The sequence below is a fragment of the Dryas octopetala genome, chromosome 2, assembly GCF_963921425.1.
Source record: "Dryas octopetala chromosome 2, drDryOcto1.1, whole genome shotgun sequence".
Lineage (NCBI taxonomy): Eukaryota > Viridiplantae > Streptophyta > Magnoliopsida > Rosales > Rosaceae > Dryas > Dryas octopetala.
The window spans coordinates 2,392,121-2,419,258 of NC_141367.1; the positions used below are offsets into that span (position 1 = coordinate 2,392,121).

The following is a 27,138-nucleotide window of genomic DNA, read 5'->3' on the forward strand; positions in this document are numbered from 1 at the left end:
TCTCTCAAGATTTATGGGATTATGTACGTAGAAGATGGCTTTGATGAACCCGAATCTCTTGCAGCTCTCTCTACCTGGTCAAACGCAAAGCAGGAGTACAAGGAGAACAAAAAAAAAAATGCAACAGCCCTAAAATTCATTCATCAAGGGTTAAGCAGATCAATCTTTCCAAGAATTATGGGAGCAACAAGATCTAAAGAAGCATGAGAAATTTTAAAGCAAGAGTTTGGAGGTTCAGATAAGGCCATGCCATTACCATCAAACTTCAGTCGTTGTGGAGAGAATTTGACAACTTGGCTATGAAGGATGGTGAGAATATTCAACAATACCTCTCAAAGGTTTCTGAAATCGTCAACCAAATAAGAAGCCTTGGAGATACCATTCAAGAAAAGAAGATCGTTGAGAAGATCCTTAGAAGTCTAACGGTGAAGTATGACCATGTGGCTGCTGCAATCGAAGAATCGAAAGATCTCTCCAAGATGAGCTTTCATGAACTGATGGGGTCATTACAAGCACATGAAAAGAGAATCAGTAGGTTCTCAAATGCACCCCTAGAACAAGCTTTAAATATTGTAGAGAATAAAAGTCTAAAGGCTGAGCAAAGTAGAGGAAGAGGCTCAAACCAAAGAGGTGGTTACTATGGAAGACAAAGAGGAGGCAAAAGTTTCTCTAGAGGCCGTGGGAGAGGACATGAAAGAAGAGGAAGCTTCAACAACAATCTCAATGGCTACTGTTCCATTTGTGACAGAATTGGCCATGAAAACAAGAATTGTCATTACAGATGCAAAAGGTGTAAAATCCCAAATCATTCACAAAGGGATTGCTGGTATCAAAATAAGAAGGAAGAAAAAATCGAAGCCAATCTTTCAAAAGAAAAAATGAGGGGGATCAATTATACTCCTACATGAATGTTGTTGGACAAGTTTCACAAGACTCCTGGTATTTAGATAGTGGATGTAGCAACCACATGACAGCAAATCGAAGCATTTTCGTTGAGCTAGATGTCACATTCACTTCTGAAATCAGTCTTGGGGATGGAAAGAAACTGAAAGTTGAAGAAAAAAGGAGTCATCAAAGTGCATACAAATGGAGGTAACAAGAAATTTATTCATGATGTTTTTTATGTGCCTTGTTTATCTAAAAGTCTGTTAAGTGTTGGACAATTGCTTCAAAAAGGCTATTCAGTGTTGTTTGAAAATGGTGAATGTGAAATCATTGATAAGAAGAACAGTCTCACTACAGCCAAAGTAAAAATGGCTCCAAACAAAGTTTTTCTTCTTCAAATTTCTCATAGTGAGGCGTTTTCTCTCAAAAGTGCAAAAGAAGATGAATTTATGCTTTGGCATTTGAGATATGGTCACTTGAGCAACAAAGGCCTGAATTTGTTGAAAAACAAAAATATGGTAAATGGGCTTCCTTCCTTTAATACTCACTCCAGTGCTTGTGAAGGATGTATCTTTGGCAAAATGCACAGATTGCCATTTCCCAAAACATCATGGAGGGCTCAAGCACCACTTGAACTTGTACATGCTGATATCTTTGGGCCTACAAGAACTCCATCACTCAATAACAAAAGATATTTTCTACTAGTTGTTGATGATTATACTAGAATGATGTGGATATATTTTCTTGATAACAAATCAGATGCTTTCTCTGTATTTTAAAAGTTCATGGCTCAAGTTGAAAGAGAAAGTGACAGGAAATTGAAGACATTAAGAACTGACCGTGGAGGAGAATTTATCAACCATAAGTACATGAATTATTGTAGGGAAAAAGGCATTAAAAGGCAGCTGACAGTCAGATATACCCCACAGCAAAATGGAGTTGCTGAACGGAAAAATCGAACAATAGCTGAATGGTTAGAAGCATGTTGAAAGGGAAAGGGCTCCCAAATCAGTTTTGGGCAGAGGCTGCAAACACAGCGGTGCATATTCTAAATTGCTCTCCAACCAAAGCAGTTCCATTCAAGACACCATATGAAGCATGGCACCAACAGAAGCCTCAAGTAAATTATTTCAAAGTCTTTGGCTGCATTGCTTATTCCTTTATTCCATCACAAGAATGAGAAAAGTTCGATGAGAAAGGAGAAAAATTTATTTTCATTGGATATAGTGATGAATCTAAAGGTTTTCGTCTCTATAATCCATCTACCAAGAAGTTGGTGGTTTCAAGAGATGTTATCTTTGATGAAATGAGAAAATGGAGCTGGGATGAAAGCTCTTATCAAAACACAAAGGAACTGGAATTTTTTGATCCAGAACCAAATCATGAAAATGGTGATCCAAGTCCAGCAAGGCCTGCGAATTTAAGTTCCTCAAGTTTCTCAAATGAAGACTCTCAAGGTTCACAATCGCCACCAAGGAAGGTACGACCACTATCAGACATTTATGAAAACTGTGATCTTGCTCTTTTGACTTGTGAACCGCAGACTTTTCATGAAGCTATTAAAGATGAAAAATGGATGAAGAGATTGCAGTCATTGAGAAAAATCACACATGGAAGCTAGTTGATTTGCCCAAAGGATCAAAAGATGTGATTGGATTAAAATAGGTCTACAAAACCAAGTACCATGAAGATGGCTCGATTCAAAAGCACAAGGCACGCCTAGTTGCAAAAGGCTATTCACAGCAGCCGGGTATCGACTTCAATGAGACGTTTGCTCCTGTTGTTCGTATGGAAACCATAAGAATCCATAAGAATTGTGCTTGCTCTTGCTGCCCAAATGGAACTCCCAGTTTTTCAACTTGATGTCAAGTCAGCCTTTTTAAATGGAGAATTAGATGAAGAAGTTTATGTTGATCAACCACTTGGATATGAGAAAAAAGGTGCAGAGAATAAAGTATGTAAACTTCAAAAGGCTTTATATGGCCTAAAACAAGCACCGCGAGCATGGAATAATAAGATTGATAGATATTTCCAGAAAAATGGCTTTCAAAGAAGCCCAAGTGAGCCATCCTTATATGTGAAAAAGGAAGGTGGAGATTACCTGCTGGTTTGCCTCTATGTTGATGATTTAATCTATACTAGCACAAAGGCAGAAATGGTTCAAGAATTTAAAAAGGCAATGATGAAGGAGTATGAGATGACAGATTTGGGGCTTATGAAATACTTTCTTGGGATTCAAGTTCAACAATCAAAAGGCAAGATCTTCATCTCACAAGAAAAGTATCTTGAAGACTTGCTAAAGAGATTCAACATGTCCACTTGCAAGCCTGAACCTTCCCCTGCTGCCTTCAAGCAAAAGTTGCAGAAAAATGATGGAACTCCAAAGGTGGATGAGAGAATTTATAGAAGTTTGGTGGGTTCTTTGATTTATCTCACTCACACAAGACCTGATATCATTTATCCTGTGAGCTTAGTTTCCAGATTTATGAATGATCCAAGTAAGGCTTAATTAATTTGCTGCTGCTAAAAGAATTTTACGTTATCTTCAAGGAACCAAGACATTTGAGCTTAAATATGTGAAAGAAGAAGAATGTGAGCTCATTGGCTTCATTGATAGTGATTGGGGAGGCTTCCCAGATGATCTAAAAAGTACTTCGGGGCATCTTTTTTGCCTTGGTTCAAAATTGGTTGCTTGGTCTTCAAAGAAGCAAAAAACAGTTGCATTATCCTCTGTAGAAGCAGAGTACATAGCAGCATCAGAATCAGTTTGTGAAGGTATTTGGTTGAGGAGAATTCTTACAGATTTGCAGCAAGAAGTCAAGGCTTCAACAACCATTTATTGTGACAACATGTCAGCAATTGCCATGACCAAAAATCCTATGTTTCACAGTAGAACAAAGCACATAGACCTGCGCTATCATTTTATTCGTGACATGGTTCAAAGAAATGAAGTTCAAATGGAGTACATCAGTACCAAAGAACAATTGGCAGACATTTTGACAAAGGTTGTTTCCTTAGAATTATTTACACAAGCTTGTGACAAGATGAAGGTTGTTGCAGGACAGTAACTTCAGCAAGAAAGGAGAGTATTGCAATTCAAGATTTTCAAAATTAAGGAGGAGTGTTGAGAATTAATTTTGAAAATACCATAATTATGCTTTTGTTATAGTTCCTAGAAAAGGGCTGCTTTTTCTAGAAGAGTTATGTTGGTTTTTAGTATTCCTAGAAGAGTTAGGTGGAAGATGGAAGTTTGAATTTATTACATGTCTCTAGAAATCTGTATGTTGTTTTAAATTGAATCTATGTATCAGCTGCAGTTGTAAGAAACAAGAAAATAGAAAAGAAAAGCGTATTGCAGCCCAAAGAGGTTTTTTTTTCATTTTCTCTTATTCAACCCAACAGAAAAAAGAGCAGAAAACTATTTCGATCTCCCACCCAAGGAATAAAATTTCGAGTTTCGAGAAAATTTTGATGAAAATTTTGATGAAAATTTCGACGGAAATTTCGAAGATTTTTAAATTTCGACAGAAATTAGATGGAAATGACGAAAATTACTATCAAAATACGAAAATTTTGAATGAAACTTTACCATATGTTTATTTAACATATTATCTACTTAATTGATAGAAAACATTGAAGAAATCAAATTATATAGTAGGTTTCATGTGATATAAGGTGAATATAATGCGCGCTGGAGCAAATTAATACTGTTAAATAAAATTAGTATAATGAATAAACAAAATTAGTATATTCTTAATTTATACTGTATAATTTAATTATACACTAAAATCTAAACTCTAATACTCTATATATTCTATATACTCTAATACTCTTTATACTCTATAATCTATACATTAAACGCTATATACTCTATATTTTTTAGGATCTTAGGTTTTAAGCCCTTTAGGATACTTTTAATTTGTTTCTATATAGAAATGTATTAAAGTTTAAGATTTAAAATAACTAAAAGAAATCTCAAACCTTTTTTTCTTCTTTCCAATTGCCCAAAGGCCCCAAACCCCCCCTCTTTTTTTTTTTTTTTCTTTCCTTACTTTTTTTCCCCATGCCTCTCTCTTCAGTCTTTTTTATATTTTTTATTTTTTATCTTTCCTTCCTTTTTTCCCGTGTCTCTTACTTAGCCAAGCTTTGCCTTCACTAAGTGTAACAACCCAAATTTTGGCTTATGGTAATTTTGTTACTTAAAATTTTCAAATTTGTTTTAAGGTTTTTTTAAAGGAATTAGAAATTTCTTTAAATTTATTTTAACTAACTTAGACCTTTGGTTGTGGTTCTAGAGCTTAGTTGTGTGGAAATAAATTTTAGAAAATGAAAATTCAAGAATTTGACGATTATTATTTTTTTCAGAATTAAATTATAAGAGTAGGATTTTTCATAATTTTTTTGAAAGCAATTTGACTATTTTGAGGTTATAGGAAATTAGTACTCATCAATACGAGTACGTAGAATTTTTCGGTGAATTATTTTAAGTCTCGAGCTATTTTTGGTGAATTTTTGAAGTTGAAGAAAATAGAAAATATGAAAATTTCGATAAATTTCGGTAAATTTCTATAAATTTCGGCGAAATTTCAAAATTTTCGGCGAAATTTTGCCGAAAATTTTGAAATTTAATTCCTTGCTCCCACCCAACAATCTTCCCAAAACCTTACACTCTCCCCATTTCCCACCTAAAATTGATAGAAAGAATCAAAAGTGTTAATGCCTTAAGAGATATCTTTCCAAGGGCTCTGACTTAAACCTCTCAACACAATATTGGAATCCCAACCATTTTCTTTCAGCCCATATTTACTTCTAATTAAGGCTGCCCATCGGTCTGTTCGGTTCGGTAAATAGGCTTACTGATCCAAAAACCAAAAATGTCGGTAATCCAATTTCAATGCCGATTTCTGAACATAATTTTTTTTTTTTTGTATTTGGTAAATTTTTGGATCCTTCGAAATTTCAGTATTTTCGATCATTAGGTATTTCGATATATTTTTTATTTTATTTTTGGTTATTTGGTAAAAATTGTTCATTAAAGCAGTAAACAAAATAAAATTATAAAAATAAAAACCTAAGTCTTTTCCCAGCATGCATATATATATATATATGATAATCTGACAGTAGAGCTAGTGTATTAATTGAGTGTTCAATAAAGTCTGTTTTATCAATAGGCAGTCAGCACTCTAACTATCGAGAGGCAAATTAAATACTGTTTTGGCAAAAGCTATAAGTGTCAAACAACTATGTATGAGTACTTAGATTTTGACTATCAATTGAGCATGTTGTCGTATTGTACCAGACTTAGACTGGGTAGGTAAGGGAGGCACTATCAATGATCAATATGAAGAATGAATGGTTAATGTAGACACTAGCTTGTATATTTGGCAAGCAACTAAAGATAGCTACACACATAAAAAACAATAACATGTGTAGCTGTTCAAATTAATATACTATACCAATAGACAACTAAGATCTATCGGCGCAGTAAAAACTACTAATCTCAGCAACCTTCAATCAATAGAGCAACATATAGGCCTCTTTTAATGGCCGAAGAAACTCAAAGTGTTACTGTTTATATTGTTTGAGCATGCACACAAATTTCAAATATGACTTTGAATTACCAGAGTGACGTACAAGCCGTATGGTATGAGATGCATTATATGTAGGACTTACACCTGATTTTCTTGTAAGAGTCAACATATGATCTTCTTATTCTTGACAACAACATTATCACTCACACATGCCTATTCCCATAACCCGAGACCTATTCTAATTCCATTACGCATAAGAGTGATTTGGAATAAGGATCGATATTCCAATCATATTTACATGATACTTATATTATCCCTTTGGCATTCCCTAGACAAAACCTCAAATAAATGAAGTATATGGAATTAATCAACCTAGACTACACAGTCTACACTCAATGACAAGTCAAATCAATAGAGCATTTCCTGCAAAAACATCAAACTCACAACATATTGAGCAGTTAGCACAAGCAGAAGATATCACATTTTCAAACAGTACTATGATGAAGTTTGATATATGCACTCGGCAAGGGCGGCTGAGTGCTAGGCCCTATTTATTTAGCGCCCTTCCTTTTTAAAAACCATGCTTCTTTATCATTGAGAACCTTATTAACATTCAATAGTTGGATTGGTTTAACATTGGACTTATTTATCTTTTTATGAAAAAAATTATACTTAACATGAGTAAATTCATAAACAACTAATTCGTTAAATTAATTAAGAAAAAAAATACAAAAAAAATAAAATTCCTTAAAGATAGGAACCAGTAACATCATTTTTTTATTATTTAAATTCTCATGTACTAACTACTAAGCAATTACTAATTATCAGTTAAAAAAAACAATTACTAATTATTCATTTATTTTTTTTTTTATAAGAATTATGTATTTAATTAATTTAAATATAAAAGAAAAAAAAAAATTGGGGCGTAGGAGAATAGAGTTTGATTCTCCTCTCAGTTCGGTCTCTCTCTCCCCTCCCTCACCTCTGTCTCTTGTCCACACTCACGACCCATGCCAACATAGACCCACTCCACCATCCGCGACCCGCCACACCACCAAGTTGTCGACACACACCGTTGTCTCGTCGGACTCACCGTTGTCTGCACGCAGGTAAGGTTTTCAAAAAATTATCCTTTTTCCCTTTTATTTATGGCATTGAGATGTTATTTTGTTATTATTTTGGTTTGGTTGTTTGAGTTGAATAAAGGGAATATATGGCTTGTGAGAAGGTTGATGGTGGATGGGTTTGAGGTCGAGGTTGGTTTCCCGCGCAAATTGAGAATTTGGTGAATCGACCCCTCGATAACAGCTCAAGTACCCCTCGAGTCCTGGGGTACTCCTTAGGAACACCTCGAGTACCCCTCAAAAACACCTCGAGAAAAATTTCAGATTTTGGTTTCTTTTGCTCAATTCAGCTCATCAAGAAAAAGTTTTGATGATTTTTGATGATTTTTATGTTAAGATAGGTTTTTCTTTCTTGCATTTGGGTCATGGACTGATTTTTTATACTGTTCTGCTATGTGAAGTTTAGAAGATTCTACTGTTGTGTTTGGTTTCTAGAAGAATCGATGAAACTAATGGAAGGCAAAATTTGAGGTCTTTCAATGTTTTGTCTCTCTACTGTTTTAAAATCAGAGTAATCGTTTTTATTCTTATTGTCCGTGTTACCTTTTAAGTTGGCTTGAAATATTATACTCCAATAGTATAGACATTTTAGTTAATTTACTTATCCACATTTTATTTTTGTGTTTGGCTTTTGTTTAAACACAATATTTGTGTGATCCACTCTTGTCTCAGAGTTCTTTATGTAAGGGTGTGTGTTGTATCCTAAACACAAAAACTACACCACACCTCCATTTTAATATTTGAACATTGGGAAAATCTAAATTTTTGTTAGAGATTGAGTTCAGATTACTTTTCAAGTTGCATATTTCAAAAGTTAGTGGCTTGGGAAAAGGGCTATATTGCTGACTGAGTTATTCATTATTGATGAATTGATGCAGATCATTGGTGTGGTCCGCTGAACAATGTTGCATGCCATTTTCCCCTGTTTTTTTTTTTTTAATTTCAAAAAAATTTCTGATCAAATTGTACTATATGTTTTATTGCTCTTGCCTTCTTGGTCATTCTATTCTTGTTTTCTTCTTGGTCATACCCATTATTGGGAATTTGCAAATAAATCATTCTTCTCCCTAATAGAAGCAGCCAATTTACAATTTGCACACAACAGAAGAAACTTATACAGAGCTCTATGAAAAGTAAATTACACCATGGGAGAAGGAACAAAAGAAAATTATAAAGAAAAATGGGAAGGCCAGCTCAAATAGACCTTTTATAACACAACAATTGAAGAATGCCATTTTGTATAAAGAAAAATGGCACACTGTTTTGTATTTTGTCACGTGATGACCTTCCATATCCCCCCCCCCCCCCTCCATTCCTCCGACGTTAATACCCACCCTTCCTCTCTCCCCTTCACCGTCACTCTTCTCCTCTCCTCTGATGTCGCACTTCTCTTCTCCTCTTTTCCTTTTTTTCCCTCTGAATCTCTTTCTCACTTCCTATTCCTCTCACAGATCTACTCTATCTGATCTGTCGTTTACATAGCCCATATCTATGTACTCTCTCTCTTTGGGTTTTTGATATAAAAACTTTGATTTTCATTTAATGATTCTCCAGCCATTGAGTGACCCACCATTCTACCATCGGAGCCACAACCATTTTTGGTGATTTTTTAAATTTCTGACAGTTTTTTCTTTTTGTTTTCTATGTAGTTTTTATTTTCTGCAGGTTGTTGCTTGTGCTTGCTTGAGGTAAGGAAATACTATATTAAGTATTTTAGTTTCTATCTTTGGTTTTTGGGTTTCAGTTTTGGGGCTATGATTTGTGTAGGGTTTACCCTTTCCCCTCATTTGTTTCAGTAAGCTGATTGTTCTGATTGTTCATGTATGGATATGTAGTTGTGATTGTTCGTGAATCGACTAGCTAGTTAGTGTTGGAGAGTTAGCTTTTAGGAACCATGTTGTTGTGTTTAATTTGAAGTTATTTTAGTGTAAATCATTATATACTGATTATAGTTCTCTCACTGATATTTTATTGTTTTGTTGTTTCAAAGGATCTATGAAGCCCTGGAGTTGAGAGATGGTGGATCAGATTATCTTGGCAAAGGTGTCCTTAACGAATGTGGTTCATGTTCGCTAGTAATTTTTGAACTCTGCTATTTCTTGAATCATTTTTATTTTGATTTCAAAAATGGAGCAAAGCTGATCATTGCGATTTAATCTCATTTTGGTTTAGGCTGTGGAGAATGTGAACGCAATCATTGGACTTGCCTTGATTGGAAAGGTACTATATATAGGGTATCATTGGACATGCCTTACTTCCAATGAACTGGGCCTCAAACACCTCAGCAAGTTGCTCAAAACTTGGCACAGTTCCAGGGGAGAGTTTATTGAACCAAACTCTTGTGCCACCCTTCAATGTTGTCACAAATGCTGGCACATTATGGCGTCTGGCACCAGATAAAGCCTCATTTGTGAACGGAAGGTTTCCAAGTGATCTTTTGGGTCTGTATGCCCATCATAAAGTTCAATAGTTAGGAGTTTCAATCTTGGCGGCATTGGGTATGCCTGAATTTCTCCCGCCAAAGGACTTCTCAAATCCACATGTTGCTTGAAATGAGGGTTCTCCCCCGTCGAGTTTACCTCAGCCTTAGGATGACCTTCCTCACTCCGTTGGTTTTGAGAAGGCTCCTCTCTTTCATGGTTCATCTGGTCTAGCCTTTGAACCACGTTTTGTCATGTCCGGGTCAGGATGTCGTGTGTCTACCATATTTGTACTACGTGTGTTTACCATCAGTAAATTTCTTCGCTTTCCACAGATGGCGCCAACTAATAAGGCTCGAATTTCCAATAGGTTAACACAAAGTGATATGATTCTGGATGGATATACTTCTAATTACTTCTATAACTGCTTCTAAGTTCTTTTAACGACTTCTAAACTCCTGCAACATTGAACAAATGAGTTCTTTATTCCCCTTGGGAGTTTTCTCCTTAATAGTGTGTTTGGATGAAGTAATTCTAATTTTCACATAAATTCATAAATGATGGAATTTAAAACTCCGTCATTTAAATTTTCATCAATTGCATTTTCTATTGTTTGGATATATATATAGAATTTAGTAAATGACAGAAATTACAAATTTTATTGTTTGAGTAACTGATGAAATTTGTTTAAGAATTTCTTTGAGAAGAAGTCATCTTAATTGAAGTTTATATATACTAGTGAGTTTCTCAAACACTATGGTAGACAATTAGACACCTTGTAATGGTGAATTGGGGTTGGCCTAGTTGGCCGAGGACAAAAACTTCCCCCCTCCACACCCGGGTTCGAACCCTCCCCCTCCCCTGCACTCAAAAAAAAAAAAATAAGACACCTTGTAATGGTTTGTTTGAGTACTAAAAACAATATCATCAAAACTCCTCCAGTGCGTTTGAATGTGTAAATTTGGTAGTGTAGGCAATTTCAAAATGACGAAATTTTAAATGATAGAATGTAAAGTTATAGAAATTGTAAAATTTTTGTTTGGATAACCAATTAAACATGATGAAATTCAAATACAATGCAGGTGGTGGTGGATGGTGGCAGAGACAATGAAAGCGTGTGGAGGCAGTGGTGGCAGCAACGGCTTTATGTTTAGCAGCTTTTTGGTCACACTTTGAATATTGCAACATAGTAATAAATTGATTTTAAATCCATTTTAATGCCTCAATTCCACAACAAAGTTGAATGGGTTTTGATGTTTTTATTAAAATTAATCAGGTATGTTTAATATTTCAATCTTTTTAGGCTATTATTTTGTTGTAGTACGTAACGTGCGCAGACCAATTCGATCATACAGATTAATTTTAGTACAAGCCTCTGCAGTTTCTAATTCTTGGTTGTGGTGTTTGTAATTTGATTTCTTAATTTCTTATTTCTTGTGGTTAATTTAGAGGCATCTATTAATTGGAGATGCACAAGGCAATGCAATGACTTTTAAAACTGCGAAGATAAGATTTAATTGAGATGGTTGTAGTGGGATGTTGGTGGTGGTGGTGGTTGTGGTGGGTGTGTCTTTTTTCTTAAAATTCAAATGTTTTAGAATTTGGAAATGACACCTATTTAGGTGGAATTTAAAGTCAGAATTTATAACTCTCAAATTTTATAATTTTTCCCGTGTAAAATTTTAAGATTTCCTTGTTAATGAGACCAAACAAGGGAATTGAAAATTTTTATTTCTCAAATTCTGACCTTTAATGAAATACTAAGTTCAATTTCTTCATCCAAACGCACCGTAAAGGGACTCCGATGCCTAAGTTAGTCAAGCTAATTGATGAATAAATCTGAACACTTGAGTTTAGAAATGTTGCCTTACCTGTTCCATTTCTGTAGAGAGTTTTATACTGCTCTGCTGAGGTAGTTGAATCCTGAAATGGTGGAGGCGAACCTCCAAAGTGTCAATTGCCGAGGCTAAAGTTTATCTTTCAAGGCAGTTGGCGCTAGTTTAAATAAAACAAATTTTGAACTTAAATTGGGCTTTGGTTTTTATCAGAAAGACTTGTTTGGGCTCGAATACATTTTTAACTGGCCGGGTGTCTAAATTGAATTAAAGTACATCCAATTAACCATATAGCCGATCAAGCACCAAAGGTAGGACAATATATACTTAGTGCAGTTTAGGCCAGTCCGAAAGAGTCCAGAACAGTCTTAAAAAATAGTGAAATCCTTAACAATAAGGCATACCAAACGACCCCTAGTGGATCAACTATTTATACATTAATTATCAAGTTCCTTGACAAAAAAAAATTATCAAGTTTAAGGCTGTGCCCGGCTAACTGTGGGTCAATGCATCCAAAAGATTGTCGGCAGTCTTTTCTGGCCATATGTTCCAAGTATTACACCTTAATGTTGTCAAATACGTTTGTCCAAAACCTTAACATGGTAACATGTTCCTCTTGAGCAATATTTATCTTCTTTATTAGCAAAAAGAAAACTTTCAATATATATATGTTCACTACAAAATTATTCATTACTAAACCATATACAATTGGGCCTTATTTAATTTTGAGCAATTTTGTGAGGTCATGAAGTGGAAATAACATGTGCGTTAGATGTCAAATTATTTGCACTCGATCGTACACACAGGAGTGTGCACTTTCAATGTTCACAACAAAATAAAATATTAATAAATGAAAAATTTTAATATTCTTGACGTACTTGACAGACAAAGAGAAAAAAAAAAAAAAAAACTAAATTAACTATTTTCAGTTTTCAGTTCTTTACTGCGCCACATGGTTTTATGGTATAATTGTTAACAAATGCTACATGGTTTTAAGTTTTAACAAATATAAACGTAAAAGGTCGAAGCAATGGAAATTTGAACAGTTGAATGATAAATTCCATATAACAAGTTTGAAAACCCAAATTAAATTGACCAACATGAATGATCATCACACACATACACTGATCTGGTCTCCTTTGAGGTATATATATATATCGTTTCTAAGTCCTCTTATTCTTGGACGCGAAACGAATGATCAAGTAAAAGAAAATCCTATATAGCACAGTCCACCCCAACATTATGAACACCTTCTCCCACTTCTTGTGCTCGGACAACGACGAAGGATCACCGTAATGTATGTGAAGACCATCCAAAATATTGAAGCCAGTGATGTTGGTCCCGTCTGGTTTTTGTCCGAAAACATCTGAGGTCTGGTACTGGTTCATGATGAGCCCCTCGTACGGGTACGTCATGGTGGAGACCTTGTTCATCCACCGCCAGTATTGCGGGATGTCGACGCTGCTCAGGAAGTAGCCGCAGAAGAGGAAGAAGAGCGCGGTGAAGGCGATGACGGCGGCGTACCCCAAGATGTAGTTGGGGACGACCGAGCTCACGAAGACAACGAACGAGTTGGTGGACAAAAGTGAGACGTAGAGGACAATGAGGAAGTATATGAAGTGGCCACGGAGGCCGAGGGCGAACCAGACGATTCCGGCGTAGACGGCGGCCTGGAGGAGGAGGAAAGGGAGGTAGGTGATGAAGCCGGCGATGGTGTAGGAGGAGGCACGGTAGGCATTGTGGGCAGTCTCGCGGACGAAGATGAAGCGCTCTTGGATGAAGGCGGGAACGGCGTCGTTGGAGGAGAAGAAGAAGAGGCAGACAGTGAAGATGAAGAAGCTGAGGCGGTTGGTGATGCCTTGGGTGGTTTCGGGCGGGTTCTTGAACATGGTGGCCATGAGGAAGCCCATGAAGGTCAGGACGACGAGGCGGGAGAGGAAGAGCTCCGGTGTGCGGCGGATGTTGATGAAGTTACGGCGCATGAGGATCCATGTCTCGGGAAAGAAGGAGTTGGAGAATTTGAGGCCGAGGTGGTGGTGGTGGTGGTGGGAGTTGGAGTTTGGACCATTGTCTGGGGTGAGATAGTCGTTTTCGTTCACTGTGTAGTCACTGCTGTGGGGTGTTGGTGTGCTTTGGAAGATCTCACTTGAGTATGTGTAGGCAGGGGACATCATCGATGTACTGCATGCAAAACACCATTCACGTAAAATTGACATTGTTAGATCACATTAATTCATCATATCATCTCTTTAACATGTTTTAACATAAAGTTAGAGAAAAATTCTAATGGATCATAGAATCTTTTGACCATATAAAATGAGATAGTACGTTGGTCATAATAGTTGTACATAACAAGTATAAACACTTCGCGATGACGTACTAACATCAACCATCACGTACATCATGTCTTTCAGTATTTTTTGTGACTTAATGTTGCTAAAAAAACTTCATTTTTGATCACATTAATTGATGGTATGAAGCGACAGTTGATATGACTTACATTAATTATTGTGAAAAATGAGTTATTAACACATCAAGATCATTTAAGTAGATCAATGTGATCAGAAAATATAATGCTTAATTTTAACAATTAATTATATTCTAAAGCTTACCAATTAACAAGCTAGGCAACAACATTGAAACTTCCAGAAGTACATGGTGTTTAGAATGACTTACCTCATGGGGCTCTGCAAATTCTTTTGATCTGCGCGTTGCCGAGAAGGCGTAAGCCTCTGCAGTGCTTGCCTGACTCCGCTATTGCCGGCAGTCCACGACCTCGAATTATTATTGTTGTAAGGACTCCTCACACTGTGATCAAAATCATTCACTTGATGCGTACTCGTCTCCAAGTGAAGCCGCTTATTCCCACCACTCCTCCTCTTGTCCTCAGGCGTTTCCAGCTGATGCCGTCCACTCCGGCTCGGCCTTGGCGGAGTCGGAGTCGGCACAACACTCACAATCGACACGTCACCCTCGGCCAACCGGGAGGGCTTCATCCCAGTCCTCGCAAACTCAGCCAATGCCTCCACCCCATGCTCGGACTGGTCGTATTCTTGAATCACATCAATGAGGTACTCGATCGGACTCTCTTCCTTGTGCACTTTTCGCCCCATTCGGCCAAGATGGAGGGCCACGTCCTTGGGGGACCCTTGGTACATGAGCTGCCCGCGAGCCAAGATGATGAGGTGGTCGAGGAGGAGTTGGATTCGGGATGAGGGTTGGTGGATGGTGAGGATCACGGTGCTTCCGGCACGTGCGATGGCGTGCACCTTTTCGATGACGCTGTGGGCGCTGGTGGAGTCCAGGCCTGAAGTGGGTTCGTCGAGGAAGAGCAGTGATGGTCCGTGAATGATGTCCACTCCGATTGAGACTCTTCGACGCTCTCCTCCGGAGACTCCTCTAGACCCCTCATCCCCTATGTAGGTGTTTCGAGCAGCCTGCAAATAAAAATAGTATGTTATATTATTGGACTATCAATTTGGTTATTAACTAAGTGAGCTATAACATGTCTTATAAAAATGTTCTCGTGGCATTTTGATATCTATTTGCTATGATAAATTGAACTCTTGTATATAAGTGTTTCTCATAAGAAAGTTGATATACTAAGTTGTCAAAATATTGATTTACATTATTAATCAAATAAATTGTACAAATTCTCACTTTAGACCCTTAAAACTCATTCTGCTGCAAAGCAGCACCAATATATAGACAGAGAGATGTGTATATATGAGATTAACAAGTCATTCTAGTGTGTTAAGATTTCATGGTGTTGAGATGGGTATATGCATAAAGAACAGTACGTGAATTCATCGTACTTTTGTGTGCTAAGAAAAATTCCGAGTTAATTAAAATTCTATGTCAATTTCAGCACGTATTGTAGAATAAATCATGACTTACTGCTAATCCGAGCTGTTGAATGAGCTTCGCCACTCGCTGCTTCTTATCAGCAGTAGAAACCGGCCCCAACCTAAAATCAGCAGCAAACATCAAAGTCTCATAAACTGTGAGCGTTGGGAAAAGCCTATCATCCTGCATAATATACGCTGAGGTCCTCTTAATCAAGCTTGGGCTCATTTCCTTCCCATCCATGGACACCCTGCCCTTAAGACTCCCACTAGCTATCCTCCCAGCCACCCCATCCAAGAAGGTAGACTTCCCTGCACCACTAGGACCCATCACCGCCGTAATGGACCCTTTCGGCGCAAACCCTGTGATCTTGTGCAACAAGTCCACTTCTTGCTTCAACCACTTCCCCTCATGCTTGGTTTTCTTTGTCACCGTGTATGTAAGGGCGGAAAACTCAAGCCCCCCGGTGAAGTTTGCTGGCTTCCCTATGTCGATCACCGTGTCATGCCGCTGATCGTTAGCAGGATGAGCCATATATGGGATGCTCAATTAATTTCTCCACAAAGTTTGTATGGCATATAGCTAAAGAATGAGCACTATTTGATGAAAGGGTCACTTTTTTGTGTTTGGGGTCTCCCAATTTTGGGAGTGAGGGGTGAAAGGGAATTAAAAAGGGGCAAGCATTTGAAGCCAAAGGACTTGCACAGCTGGGGTGGCATATTAAGGAGCTGCTTCCAAAGTTACAAGAAGACTGCACAGCTGGGGTGGCATATTAAGGAGGTGCTTCCAAAGTTACAAGAAGACTGTCTTCTTTGAAAAATCCGAAATGAAGCGGTTTCAATTGAAAAGATCAAAGAAAATGGTTTCTTGTTTTTCATCGTTTGGTTTTGACATTAGTGCCTGCAATTTAGTGCTAGGAATTGCCTGGCTTTAACCCCATTCATATGGATAAATCAACAGTACTTTCCAAGCATGCCAATACCATTGGACCGGAAATTCTAACATAACTGCAGGTATTAGATGCCTTCAACCTTTTGACCGTTAGATGAGATATATTTGATCTAACGGTTGAGAAAAAAAATAAAGGCTGAATCGGTAGCCCATTATGAGAGAGAAAGACGTAACTGAACAAAACAAAAGAAATCCTTCTGAGTCGCAAACAAAAAACGCAAATCTCATCTGCTTCTTTACCCTCTCTCTCCCGCACCCTTTCTCCGATCAAAACCCAGCCGTCCGGCGGCAACGTTGACAAAATCGGCCTCAAATATTCGTCTACCACTTACCATGTCGAAATCGATGAACCGATTGAACTTCGTGACGGCCATCCGCCTTCTCCGGCGGAGTTGCGACACCGACCACCCAAGACATCGTCCTCTGGACACACTGATCGTCTGGGTGTCCTCCTTTAGACCTAAAATTCAATCATGAAGGAGAATCAAAGGAGAACAGATCCAACCCCTTCGCCGGCGATCTGAGTTTTCTAGCGGCTTCGAGGTCTCTCTCGGGGATCAGGTATCAGGTCATGGTCGCTACCGGATCATTACAGAGGTATAATTGCGTCCTCATAGAGAGATTGTGAATCTTGTCAATTACCTTGCAATGGCTTTCTGAAATTTGTGTATTTAAATTCTCTTACTTGTATGGATTTCAGAGGAATTGGTTTTTCTTGCTATGCCAGAAAATGTAATTGGTGTTTTCCCCGATTTGGGTTTTCACATATAGCAGCACAGAGGCCAGGAGGAAGATCTGTTGGTATGTTTTTTTCTATCCTTAAACTGGATACATGTTGGTATGTATGGGTACAGTTTTGTATGCTGCCTTGATGCAGGAATTTATGATATGTGCAACTATGTGTACCTGCATTACCTGTACTGTTACGTTCTCTGAATCTAATGTTATCAGGGAGAGATAAAAATTGTCTGAAGTTTTAGTTTTGTGTATGTTTGTTCTGGAGTTAAAGGCTAATCCCGCATCTTATTTTTCCTATTATTTGTGTAGATAGCATATTTCCTATGGCCATGTGCTTGGTCTTCTCTAATCTGCTGATGTTGATGCTTTTTTCCATTGTTATTGAAAGACCAATTTTATATTTTAGTTCAAGGTTTTAATAGAAGAAAATGGTAGATTGGATCAGTGCCTGTAATCAACTAATTCTTAGTAGGGCATTACAATTTCTGGCTTACTTTATTGGCTCCATTTCTGATTGGTTATTTCTTAAATAATAAATTTGTATTAAAGATTTCTTTCCCATCTAAGCATTGTATTATTTTACAATGCTTAGATACGTCCTTTCGGGTCCTGTACTCGGGTATTGTAGATCACTGCAAGTAGTGAAAACTACATGCTATAGGACCTTACATATAATTGCTTAAATGGTTTTTGTACCTTTGTGCTTGATACAAAAACATGCCACTGGACCTCTTCTTTTATTCTGTGATAGCATGACATGTTATCGACCTGTTTGAATTGCATACGTGGTTCATTTTTAATTCATATTTTGAAGCATTATGTATAGCATCATCTATTAACTCATCAAAATATGTTCAGATATTCAATGTGGGATTGTTTCAAACTGCAACTGAGCATAAGGAACAGATTCATGGTAATTCATTTATTTTAATCTCTGAGAGTTCAACAATTGACCTCCACACCTCTAGGTTTCATGAAATGCAGAGCTCCTGTCTTAATGCTCCCTTTATGTTTGTCAGCTCATGTTTCTTTACAAGATTTAACATTTTTTTTTTTTTGAAGTAAATGATTATATGTGATACTGAATTTATTCTTATGAGATTGTTACAAGAATGCTGCAAAAACATTCTATGATGAATTGTGATGGAGATATGGTATCAGCTGCACTGGTCAAATTCATGACTAAAAATTGGAGTAGAGAGGTAGAGAAGAGAAAACGAAAGCCCTTCATCTGAGTTTTTGCTAAGAAATGGGAAGGTCACTAGTAATTCAGACTTTTTGCATGGACTTGGCAGCCGCTTTTGACTTTAACAACTAGAGACTAAATCTATTCCATGGTTAAAAATTTTGGGCATGGGTGTTCAGACAATATATGAGCATGAAATTCTTCCAGGGCACAATATATTCAAGTCTCCCACTTTAGCAAGTATATGCATGCTTACCACTTTTCTTTAGCAAGTATTTAGCATGCTTACCACTTTTCTTTTCTCTGTTTTTCAGAATTATTGACCAGCATGACAAACTGAGGAAAAGAAGCACAGAAGCTTATACCACTGAGATAAGTACTACTCTTTTATCCTTCTGTCTGGTATAACCTAAGTATCATATAGCAGATAACACTGAGAAGTTAAATCACACATTAATATTCCGATTTCTTTAGTAAATGTCACACAGTACTTTCTTACTTGTTTTGTTGCCATTTTCAGCAGTTATAATTAGCAGTTATAATTGAATAATCATGTATCTTGTGCTATCTTATGTATTTCTTTGCTATCTCATGAAGTTTTTGAATTGGGATCTAAAAGGCTCTATTATTGAAAACAAATTAATGAATGCAGATTGGGTTGGTAGTTCCGTTCGCTCAATGTATATCTTCATGTTAAAATTGTGTGAAGAAGCAACCTTGCCAGTGCGACATGCAATCAATTTATATTTTAAAACTCTTTGGTTTCTACTGGGGTTGAGAGGCATGCTTTGTTTAGAGGCATTGGCCAGTGTTAAGTACCACACTAAAAAAAAACCTTTAAAAGCACCTTTTTTTCAGCCTTGATTTTCCCCACTTCTGATGAAGTATCTAGGCATCATTTTTTTTTTTATTTTTTTTATTTTTTTTTTCAATTTATGGCTTTTTCCCTTGCTGAGCCTCTTATTAAGGCAGTTCAATTTTTCTCTTTCAGGGTGAGAACTGATGGCCACGACTCATGTGCATTGGGATGTCGATGCTGCAGCAGTTCCATGTGGTTTTGGGCGTGCCATTGGTAACTTCGTCAGGTTGCCTCTGTTATGCTGATTTGTACTGTATGATAGAAATTGAATTTGTGTTGCGATCAATCATAGAAAAGGCTTTGTAAGAAAACAGAGTGATAAACAAGAAAGAAAAATGAAAGATGTAAACAATGGCCTTCTTGGGTGACCTTCTTGGGTGACATAAACAGGCTGCATTACCTATATTTGCTGTTTAGCTTGGCATGAAAATCATATGTGGCTTCATTTGTTTTTGCTTTTCGAACTTGCTGAGAGTTATATACTTGGCCTAATGTGGCTGAGGGAAGAGTTTTCTATATCATTGCTTGAAAAAAGGCTACTCTCTTGTTGGGTGGACCATGATGCCTTTTCATCAATGTGCACCACTTCTAAGTACTTCCATTTGAAAGAAGCTGAAATTTGTTGGGTGGCATCAAAATCAGGTCATATTATTCATGACCAAACCGTACATTGAGCATATATATTTGTGAGGGTTATAAACTCAGATCCTAGAAAACAAATGATCCACACCACAAGTTGTGGGACTGATTGAGTATTACCTCAAGTGGTGGGTCATTCACATGAGGGGTATGTTTCCCCATACATGTCCATGCATTCTCTTGTATGCAACTGTCCTGGATTCTAGTGCTTTGTATTTTCTAACCCTTTGTCTCACAGATGACTCATGTTATCACAAATATAAGGTGAAGATTTGCAACATTATTTTAATGCTCCTGATTTTGCATTCAAGTTGCTCAAAAGGTTTGATCAAGATTTAATGATCCTAGTTGTTTATATCTAGATATTGCAGACTTAGTTCTAAAAATAAATATGTATGGGTTACAGATCAATGGAAATCTGCACTGAAATTTCAGTTCTTATATTCTTCTTCATGTTAATCAAATTATAGCTAGAATACTTCCACTTTGCAAAAGTTTTCCTTTTGTTGCACATTGTATTTCAATATATTAATATTACCATTGGCTTCCAGCGAGTGGGCCTGGGAGGTGCAAGGTAAACAATGGAGGTGGTTGGCATGAAGCTCAAGATGGACATGCATATTTTGCTTGTACGGTAAGTGATCTTTATGTGTTCCCTTTTTTAAAAAAAAAAAAAAAAACAAAACATTCTGCTCTTGGAAAATATATTTATTTTAAACCTATTATTTCTCTAAACATGATGATGGAGAGGTCAAATACAAGTGTCCTGCTGGGTTTAAAGGTGATGGTGTCAAAAGTTGTGAAGGTAAGAGAAATTAACGTCTTGGTATTTTTTGTTGTTGTTTTTCAATTTCACTGTAATAGGAAATAAATCTAGTAATGCATTGATGTCTAAATAGCTCAAGTTCAGAAATTAAAGTCATGTTTTTGTACTGTGACAACAATGGTTCGATGCAATATATTGCCAATTTTGAAGGTAATCAACGCCCAGCCTGGGGATGCAAAGGGACTAATGTAAGTGAACGTTTTTGTTAAGTTTGGCCGACCATTTGTGCAACCAAAACATTGAAATGTCATAATGCATGTGTTTTGTATTAGGGTAAGGCTGACTGCCATGGCTGGATATGGGTAGATGAGTACAAGAACTGTGGATTCACCAATGTTTCGGCATCACAACCACCCAAAGATACCGGAGTGTCAAATGTCGCGGATTCATCACAAGGGTCAGCTGCCCCTGATTTATCTCAACAGTCCAGACCCCTGGATTTGGTGGATGAAGAACCTGGGAACGACTATCATTCAGAGTCATCGCCAGACTGCACCCCTGCCAATTAGCGTCCATGGTGGCCATCTGACTCATCGTGGTCACCTGATCCTGATGAAATTTACTCCCCGTATTAACAAATGTAATTATAATGTGCAAAACTGGTTGTGACGTCACTAAACTTGGCAGGCTACAATCAGGAAGATTGCTGTTACTCTTGATTAATTTTGCAGTTTTCATGTTGTGAGAATTGCTTCTTGGGTATCTGCTTGGTTATTGTTGTACTAAGACTCAATCTAAGTACTATGGATGAAGTGTATACTTGGCCATTTTATTTTATGCATTTTGTTCGTTCTGTTGTTTATGGATGTGAGTAATGTGACTGTGTATATATGAATACGTGGCTGCATTGTTTGGTAAATAAATGACGTATCGGTGTGCATCCTGAAAATTATGACAATTAAGTTATTGAGACGTTAATAAGTTCATGTTCGTTAGTAAATATTCAGGCACTCCAATTTAAACTAGCAGAGGATAATTGGGTATGTTAGACTAGACAAATACATTCATTTAAGAAGAGATGCTGAAAAACATAATGTCATGGGCAGGGGCTTGCCTCTGCAATAATATGCCTTATAGGAACCCTAGTTGTGCACGAGGATGCAGTAGACCTATCATTCAATCCCATGCAGAGTTCCATGTGTCCAAGAAGGAGGCAGATTCTTCAACAGATGCTGCCTCTGGCGCGTTTCCAGACTAGTCAAACTGTGTAATTTTTGATTGCATGTCAAAACCTGATTGTCAAACAGGAGCTCGTATTTAGCACTCTGAGAATGCAATTGCGCTTTCGTGTATACACAGTTGCAGTGCGAAACCTTTTTTTGGCCCAGTGATATTCAGCAACATGTAAATGCTTGATTCTAACATTGCTTGTTTATTAAGTCAAAACTATTACAAGGGGATCAATTAAATTTATAGTCTTTATGAAACTAGACAAACTCACATCTCCACGAAAAAGTTAAGTACATGTAGGGAATCAAATTGTAAGAGAAATGAGCTAAAAGGCTTCCGCCAAAATATATTAGTAGGAACCACAGTTACTGTCTAAATGTATAAATATGAGTGGTTTGGGTTTTGGTTAAATTAGAAACTTAAACTTAAACCCTATATTATATATCCTAAATCCTATTGTGTTTTTTTAAAATTTTAAATCCTATAACTTACCCAATACCCTATACCCAATACCCTATATTTCATAGTTGGTAATTTGGTATATAACTATAGAAGCAATTTTGTTCAGAATTTTGGATTGCATGTCAAAACCTGATTGTCAAACAGGAGCTTGTATTTAGTAGTCTGCGAATGCAATTGCCCTTTCGTCTATACACAGTTGCAGTGCGAAACGATTTTTGGCCCAGTGATGAAGTTACCATTCTCTTGATGTTTAGTTCAAGAAAATGGTAACTTGGATCAACAAAATGGTAACTTACCAATTTTTGACAAAAAGTTACCATTTCTTGAGAAAAAAATCAAGAAAATGGTAACTTTGGTCAAGGTTGGGCTTGGTTATCACTTTCTTGATCGAAGTTACCATTTTCTTGATCGAATGATCAAGAAAGTGGTAACGTTTTTGCCCCACTGATTTGCTTACCAGTTTCTTGAGGATTGGTTCAAGAAAATGGTAACTTGGGTCAAGAAAATGGTAACTTACCATTTCTTGAGAAAAAGTTACCATTTCTTGAGAAAAATAATCAAGAAAATGATAACTTTGGTCAAGATTTGGCTTCGTTACTATATTCTTGACTGAGGTTACCATTTTATTGATCGAACGATCAACAAAGTGGTAACATTTTTTGCCCCACTGATTTGGTTACCATTTTCTTGATGTTTGGTTCAAGAAAATGGTAACTTGGATCAAGAAAATGGTAACTTACCATTTCTTGAGAAAAAGTTACCATTTCTTGAGAAAAAAAATCAAGAAAATGGTAACTTTGGTGAAGGTTGGGCTTGGTTACCACTTTCTTGATCAAAGTTACCATTTTCTTGATCGAACAATCAAGAAAGTGGTAACGATTTTTTCTTGGCTGATTTGGTTACCATTTTCTTGAGGATTGGTTCAAGAAAATGGTAACTTGGACCAAGAAAATGGTAACTTACCATTTCTTGAGAAAAAATTACCATTTCTTGAGAAAAAAAATCAAGAAAATGGTAACTTTGTTCAAGGTTGGGATTGGTTACCACATTCTTGAACCAAGTTACCATTTTCTTGATCGAACGATCAAGAAAGTGGTAACGTTTTTTGCTTGGCTGATTTGGTTACCATTTTCTTGAGGATTGGTTCAAGAAAATGGTAACTTGAATCAAGAAAATGGTAACTTACCATTTCTTGAGAAAAAGTTACCATTTTTTGAGGAAAAAAATCAAGAAAGTGGTAACTTTGGTCAAGATTGGGCTTCGTTACCACATTCTTGAACCAAGTTACCATTTTCTTGATCGAACGATCAAGAAAGTGGTAACGTTTTTTGCTTGGCTGATTTGGTTACCATTTTCTTGAGGATTGGTTCAAGAAAATGGTAACTTGAATCAAGAAAATGGTAACTTACCATTTCTTGAGAAAAAGTTACCATTTTTTGAGGAAAAAAATCAAGAAAGTGGTAAATTTGGTCAAGATTGGGCTTCGTTACCACATTCTTGAACCAAGTTACCATTTTCTTGATCGAATGATCAAGAAAGTGGTAACGTTTTTTGCCCCACTGATTTGGTTACCATTTCTTGAGGATTGGTTCAAGAAAATGGTAACTTGGATCAAGAAAATGGTAACTTACCATTTCTTGAGAAAAAGTTACCATTTCTTGAGGAAAAAAATCAAGAAAATGGTAACTTTGGTCAAGATTGGGCTTGGTTACCATATTCTTGAACCAAGTTACCATTTTCTTGATCGAACGATCAAGAAAGTGGTAACGTTTTTTGCCTCACTAATTTGTTACCATTTTCTTGATGTTTGGTTCAAGAATATGGTAACTTTGATCAAGAAAATGGTAACTTACTATTTCTTGAGAACAAGTAACCATTTCTTGAGGAAAAAAATCAAAAAAATGGTAATTTTGGTCATGATTGGGCTTGGTTACCACATTCTTGAACCAAGTTACCATTTTCTTGATCGAACGATCAAAAAAGTGGTAACTTGGTTTGAGGCAAGGTTTTGGTTACCATTTTCTTGATGTTTGGTTCAAGAAAATGGTAACTTGGATCAAGAATATGGTAAGTTACCACATCTTGATCAAGAGTTACCATTATCTTGAGGGATGCATCAAAAAAATGGTAAAACTTGTTTACCAGTTCAGCAGGTTCTCTATTTTTTTTTTTTTTTTTTTTTTGGTGCAGGCATTCTATGCCTGCAGTCATTATAGAAGCTCCCTCTTCCCATTGGACCTGTCATTAAGAGATGCCAAAGTTGATAAAATGTGCCTGAAGTGCAAGCTAATTGGTGCCATATATGTATGATGTTGATGTGCATGCAATAAAAATTTTTATGAGTTAAAATTTGTCCGACTTTTTCTTTGTGCATGATTGGCTTAAGAGATGAGACTTTTTTGTAATTATTTTAAGGTAATTAGGGGGGGGTGATGGAATCATTTTCCCATTAGTTTTGCGTGACTAAATATGTAGCTTTCAGCGAGTACATGCCGGCCTTTTAGCTCTTCACTTCTCTTAAAAATATATTTAGGACTTAGCAGGAGTTGATGCATTTGCCAGTTTTAGGCTATATTAATGGATGTCTTTTTGGCCATTAGGCTATATTCTGTCAACACAGGAGGGTCTCATTTGTTATCTTAAATAAATTTATGATTTTAGATAAGGCCGGATTTTACTTGTATATTAATTTTATAAGTTCATTTTAAAGTAAATTCTATATGACGCTTCTCCAGTCTTAAGTTAGCATAGTTGGTTGACGTGTCAACACCACTTCTTGTATGTTAGTGACACAATCTGCAAGTAAATTAGAGAGATTTTTGGCTCCTTAAATCATCTGTATAATAGTTCTTTTGTTTTCAATACAAATTATATTAGATATATATGTTATGAAATCACTAGCACCTCCACTTGTCTTCTGTTGTTGCTCATTGATTAGTAAATTTAGTTTAAATTTTTATTTTTTGGATGAATGTTCTCTTCTCTAGTCTCTATTTAACATTCTTTTTAAGAGATGTGGATGGCGGTGGTGGGTGGTGAGCCTGATGCCTGAGATCCTTGGAGCTCATGGTGATGCTGGAGATGAAATACTGCAGAATTAAGACAATATCAAAATGTCTTGATCCCTTGTTCATTGCTAAATATTCCATTTAATTACTTGTTGGATTCTTGCTGAATGAAAAAGGGCTTCTTTACTTGGTTTATTTATTTATTTTTTGGGTCGGATGCTTCTCTACTTGTTGGTGTTAATAATGTCTCAAACAGTTGGGCAGAGTAGTAACACTTGTTGGTAATGATTTTTCTGCTTTGAATGAGTTACCGTGCTTTGTTCTCCTCTTTTGCAGGTATGTTTCAGCACATGATGAACTCTTTAAGGCAGCACTTTAAGCAAATCAGTTCATGTGTTAGTACTGAGACATATGTTTGGACTTTGGACAGGTAAATAGGTTCTTTTGAACAAAGGTTTCTGAAATCTAAAGTATGTTTATAACTTAATGTCTCAACTCACAACCAACTCGTTTCATTTATCTTTTCAACAACCTCATTCAGTTGTCTTGTTCTGTACAGATTTCTAGTCCTTTTCTGTATTGGGGTTTCAAGGAAAATGGTTACCTATCAAATTTCACGTTTTTCTTGGTAATTCATTAGCCCCTGTAACTTTGAAGATATATAAAAGCTTTAGGTTTCTGTTGCAGACTTCGTAAATATCTTGTTTGATGTCAATATTACTTCTAGGATCTTACTTAATGTTGTCTATCTTTATTGATCGACTAAGTCAAGCTTCTATTATTTTCTGTTGAAGTTAATGTCTAAACTGATATTAACACAAAGACAAAAGTTCTCGAAAATGTGGCTCAAGCCAACTTCTCCAGAAAACTGGAAGTTAGGAGGACAATCGATCGTCAAGACACTGACAATCGATCGTCAAGCCAACTTTAACAGAAAATATCTTTTACTGTTTTGCTTTATGCTTTTACTTAATTGCTAAGTCTTATATCTTTGAATGGTAAGATCATCAAACACACAAATAGATGGCTGAGATCATTATCTTAGATATATATTTTGTATTAAAGCACTTTATGCTTCCTTAGTTGTTAAGACATCTAAGTAAAAAGGTTTGATACTCAACCTCATGTAATTGGCTGAGATAAACCTCCTCAAGATATTTATGTTTTCAAGTGCTATGCAACTTGATATAAATATCATTTAGATGATATTAGACGTAGAGATACACTATGAGTTGTAGATGACAATGGATCATCACCTCCATGAGTTGTAGATGACAATGGATCATCACACCATAAGTTGAGATCTTTATGTTGTAGACTTAGGGACTTGTCCTAAGCTTCACATAATAATTGATAATCATAATCGATGATATATGAAAAATGAATCCTCCATGAGTTGTAGATGACAATGGATCATCACACCATGAGTTGAGATTTTTTATGCAAATTCTTTTCTTTCATAAACTAGTGATCGATTAGATACTGAATTGCAGGTGATAAATTTCAACTTGGTATCAGGTATTCAAAATTCCAACATGGTATCAGAGTTTTGTTGATCAAAATTTCAACAAGGTATATGATCAAATTCCAACATTTTCTACTTGTTATTGATGAATGCATGATAGGCTTTTGGTAAATGTTTGCAAGCACTGTGCTTT

General features: G+C 36.5%; 1 protein-coding gene and 3 long non-coding RNA genes across 4 annotated transcripts; 3 read left to right on the plus strand and 1 right to left on the minus strand.

Moving 5' to 3' along the window:
* Nucleotides 1–7,360: 7,360 nt before the first annotated feature.
* LOC147292466 (uncharacterized) lies at nt 7,361–11,317 on the plus strand. The gene is made up of 4 exons (XR_015120915.1): nt 7,361–7,525; nt 9,531–9,615; nt 9,713–9,760; nt 11,043–11,317. It is a non-coding gene; the product is annotated as an uncharacterized LOC147292466 (long non-coding RNA).
* A 1,641-nt stretch (nt 11,318–12,958) lies between these two features.
* LOC147292467 (ABC transporter G family member STR2-like) lies at nt 12,959–16,175 on the minus strand. The gene is made up of 3 exons (XM_086234589.1): nt 15,693–16,175; nt 14,472–15,232; nt 12,959–13,976 (listed from the first exon to the last, which is right to left on the minus strand). The coding sequence occupies exons 1-3, from the start codon at nt 16,173–16,175 to the stop codon at nt 12,959–12,961; spliced, it is 2,262 nt and encodes a 753-aa protein (XP_086090715.1).
* A 578-nt stretch (nt 16,176–16,753) lies between these two features.
* LOC147292468 (uncharacterized) lies at nt 16,754–19,474 on the plus strand. Its single transcript, XR_015120914.1, has 4 exons — nt 16,754–17,189; nt 17,293–17,393; nt 18,189–18,243; nt 18,831–19,474. It is a non-coding gene; the product is annotated as an uncharacterized LOC147292468 (long non-coding RNA).
* Nucleotides 19,475–20,352: 878 nt separating this feature from the next.
* On the plus strand, nt 20,353–21,640 carry LOC147292469 (uncharacterized). The gene is made up of 2 exons (XR_015120913.1): nt 20,353–21,028; nt 21,113–21,640. It is a non-coding gene; the product is annotated as an uncharacterized LOC147292469 (long non-coding RNA).
* The last annotated feature ends 5,498 nt before the right edge of the window (nt 21,641–27,138 follow it).

Excerpts from the sequence above, each read along its gene's own strand:
- LOC147292467 (XM_086234589.1), bottom strand. The coding sequence starts at position 16,175 with ATGGCTCATCCTGCTAACGATCAGCGGCATGACACGGTGATCGACATA. Across the intron at positions 15,233-15,692 it reads TTCAACAGCTCGGATTAGCA|GCTGCTCGAAACACCTACAT; the intron begins GTAAGTCATGAT and ends TTTTATTTGCAG. Across the intron at positions 13,977-14,471 it reads AATTTGCAGAGCCCCATGAG|TACATCGATGATGTCCCCTG; the intron begins GTAAGTCATTCT and ends TTTTGCATGCAG.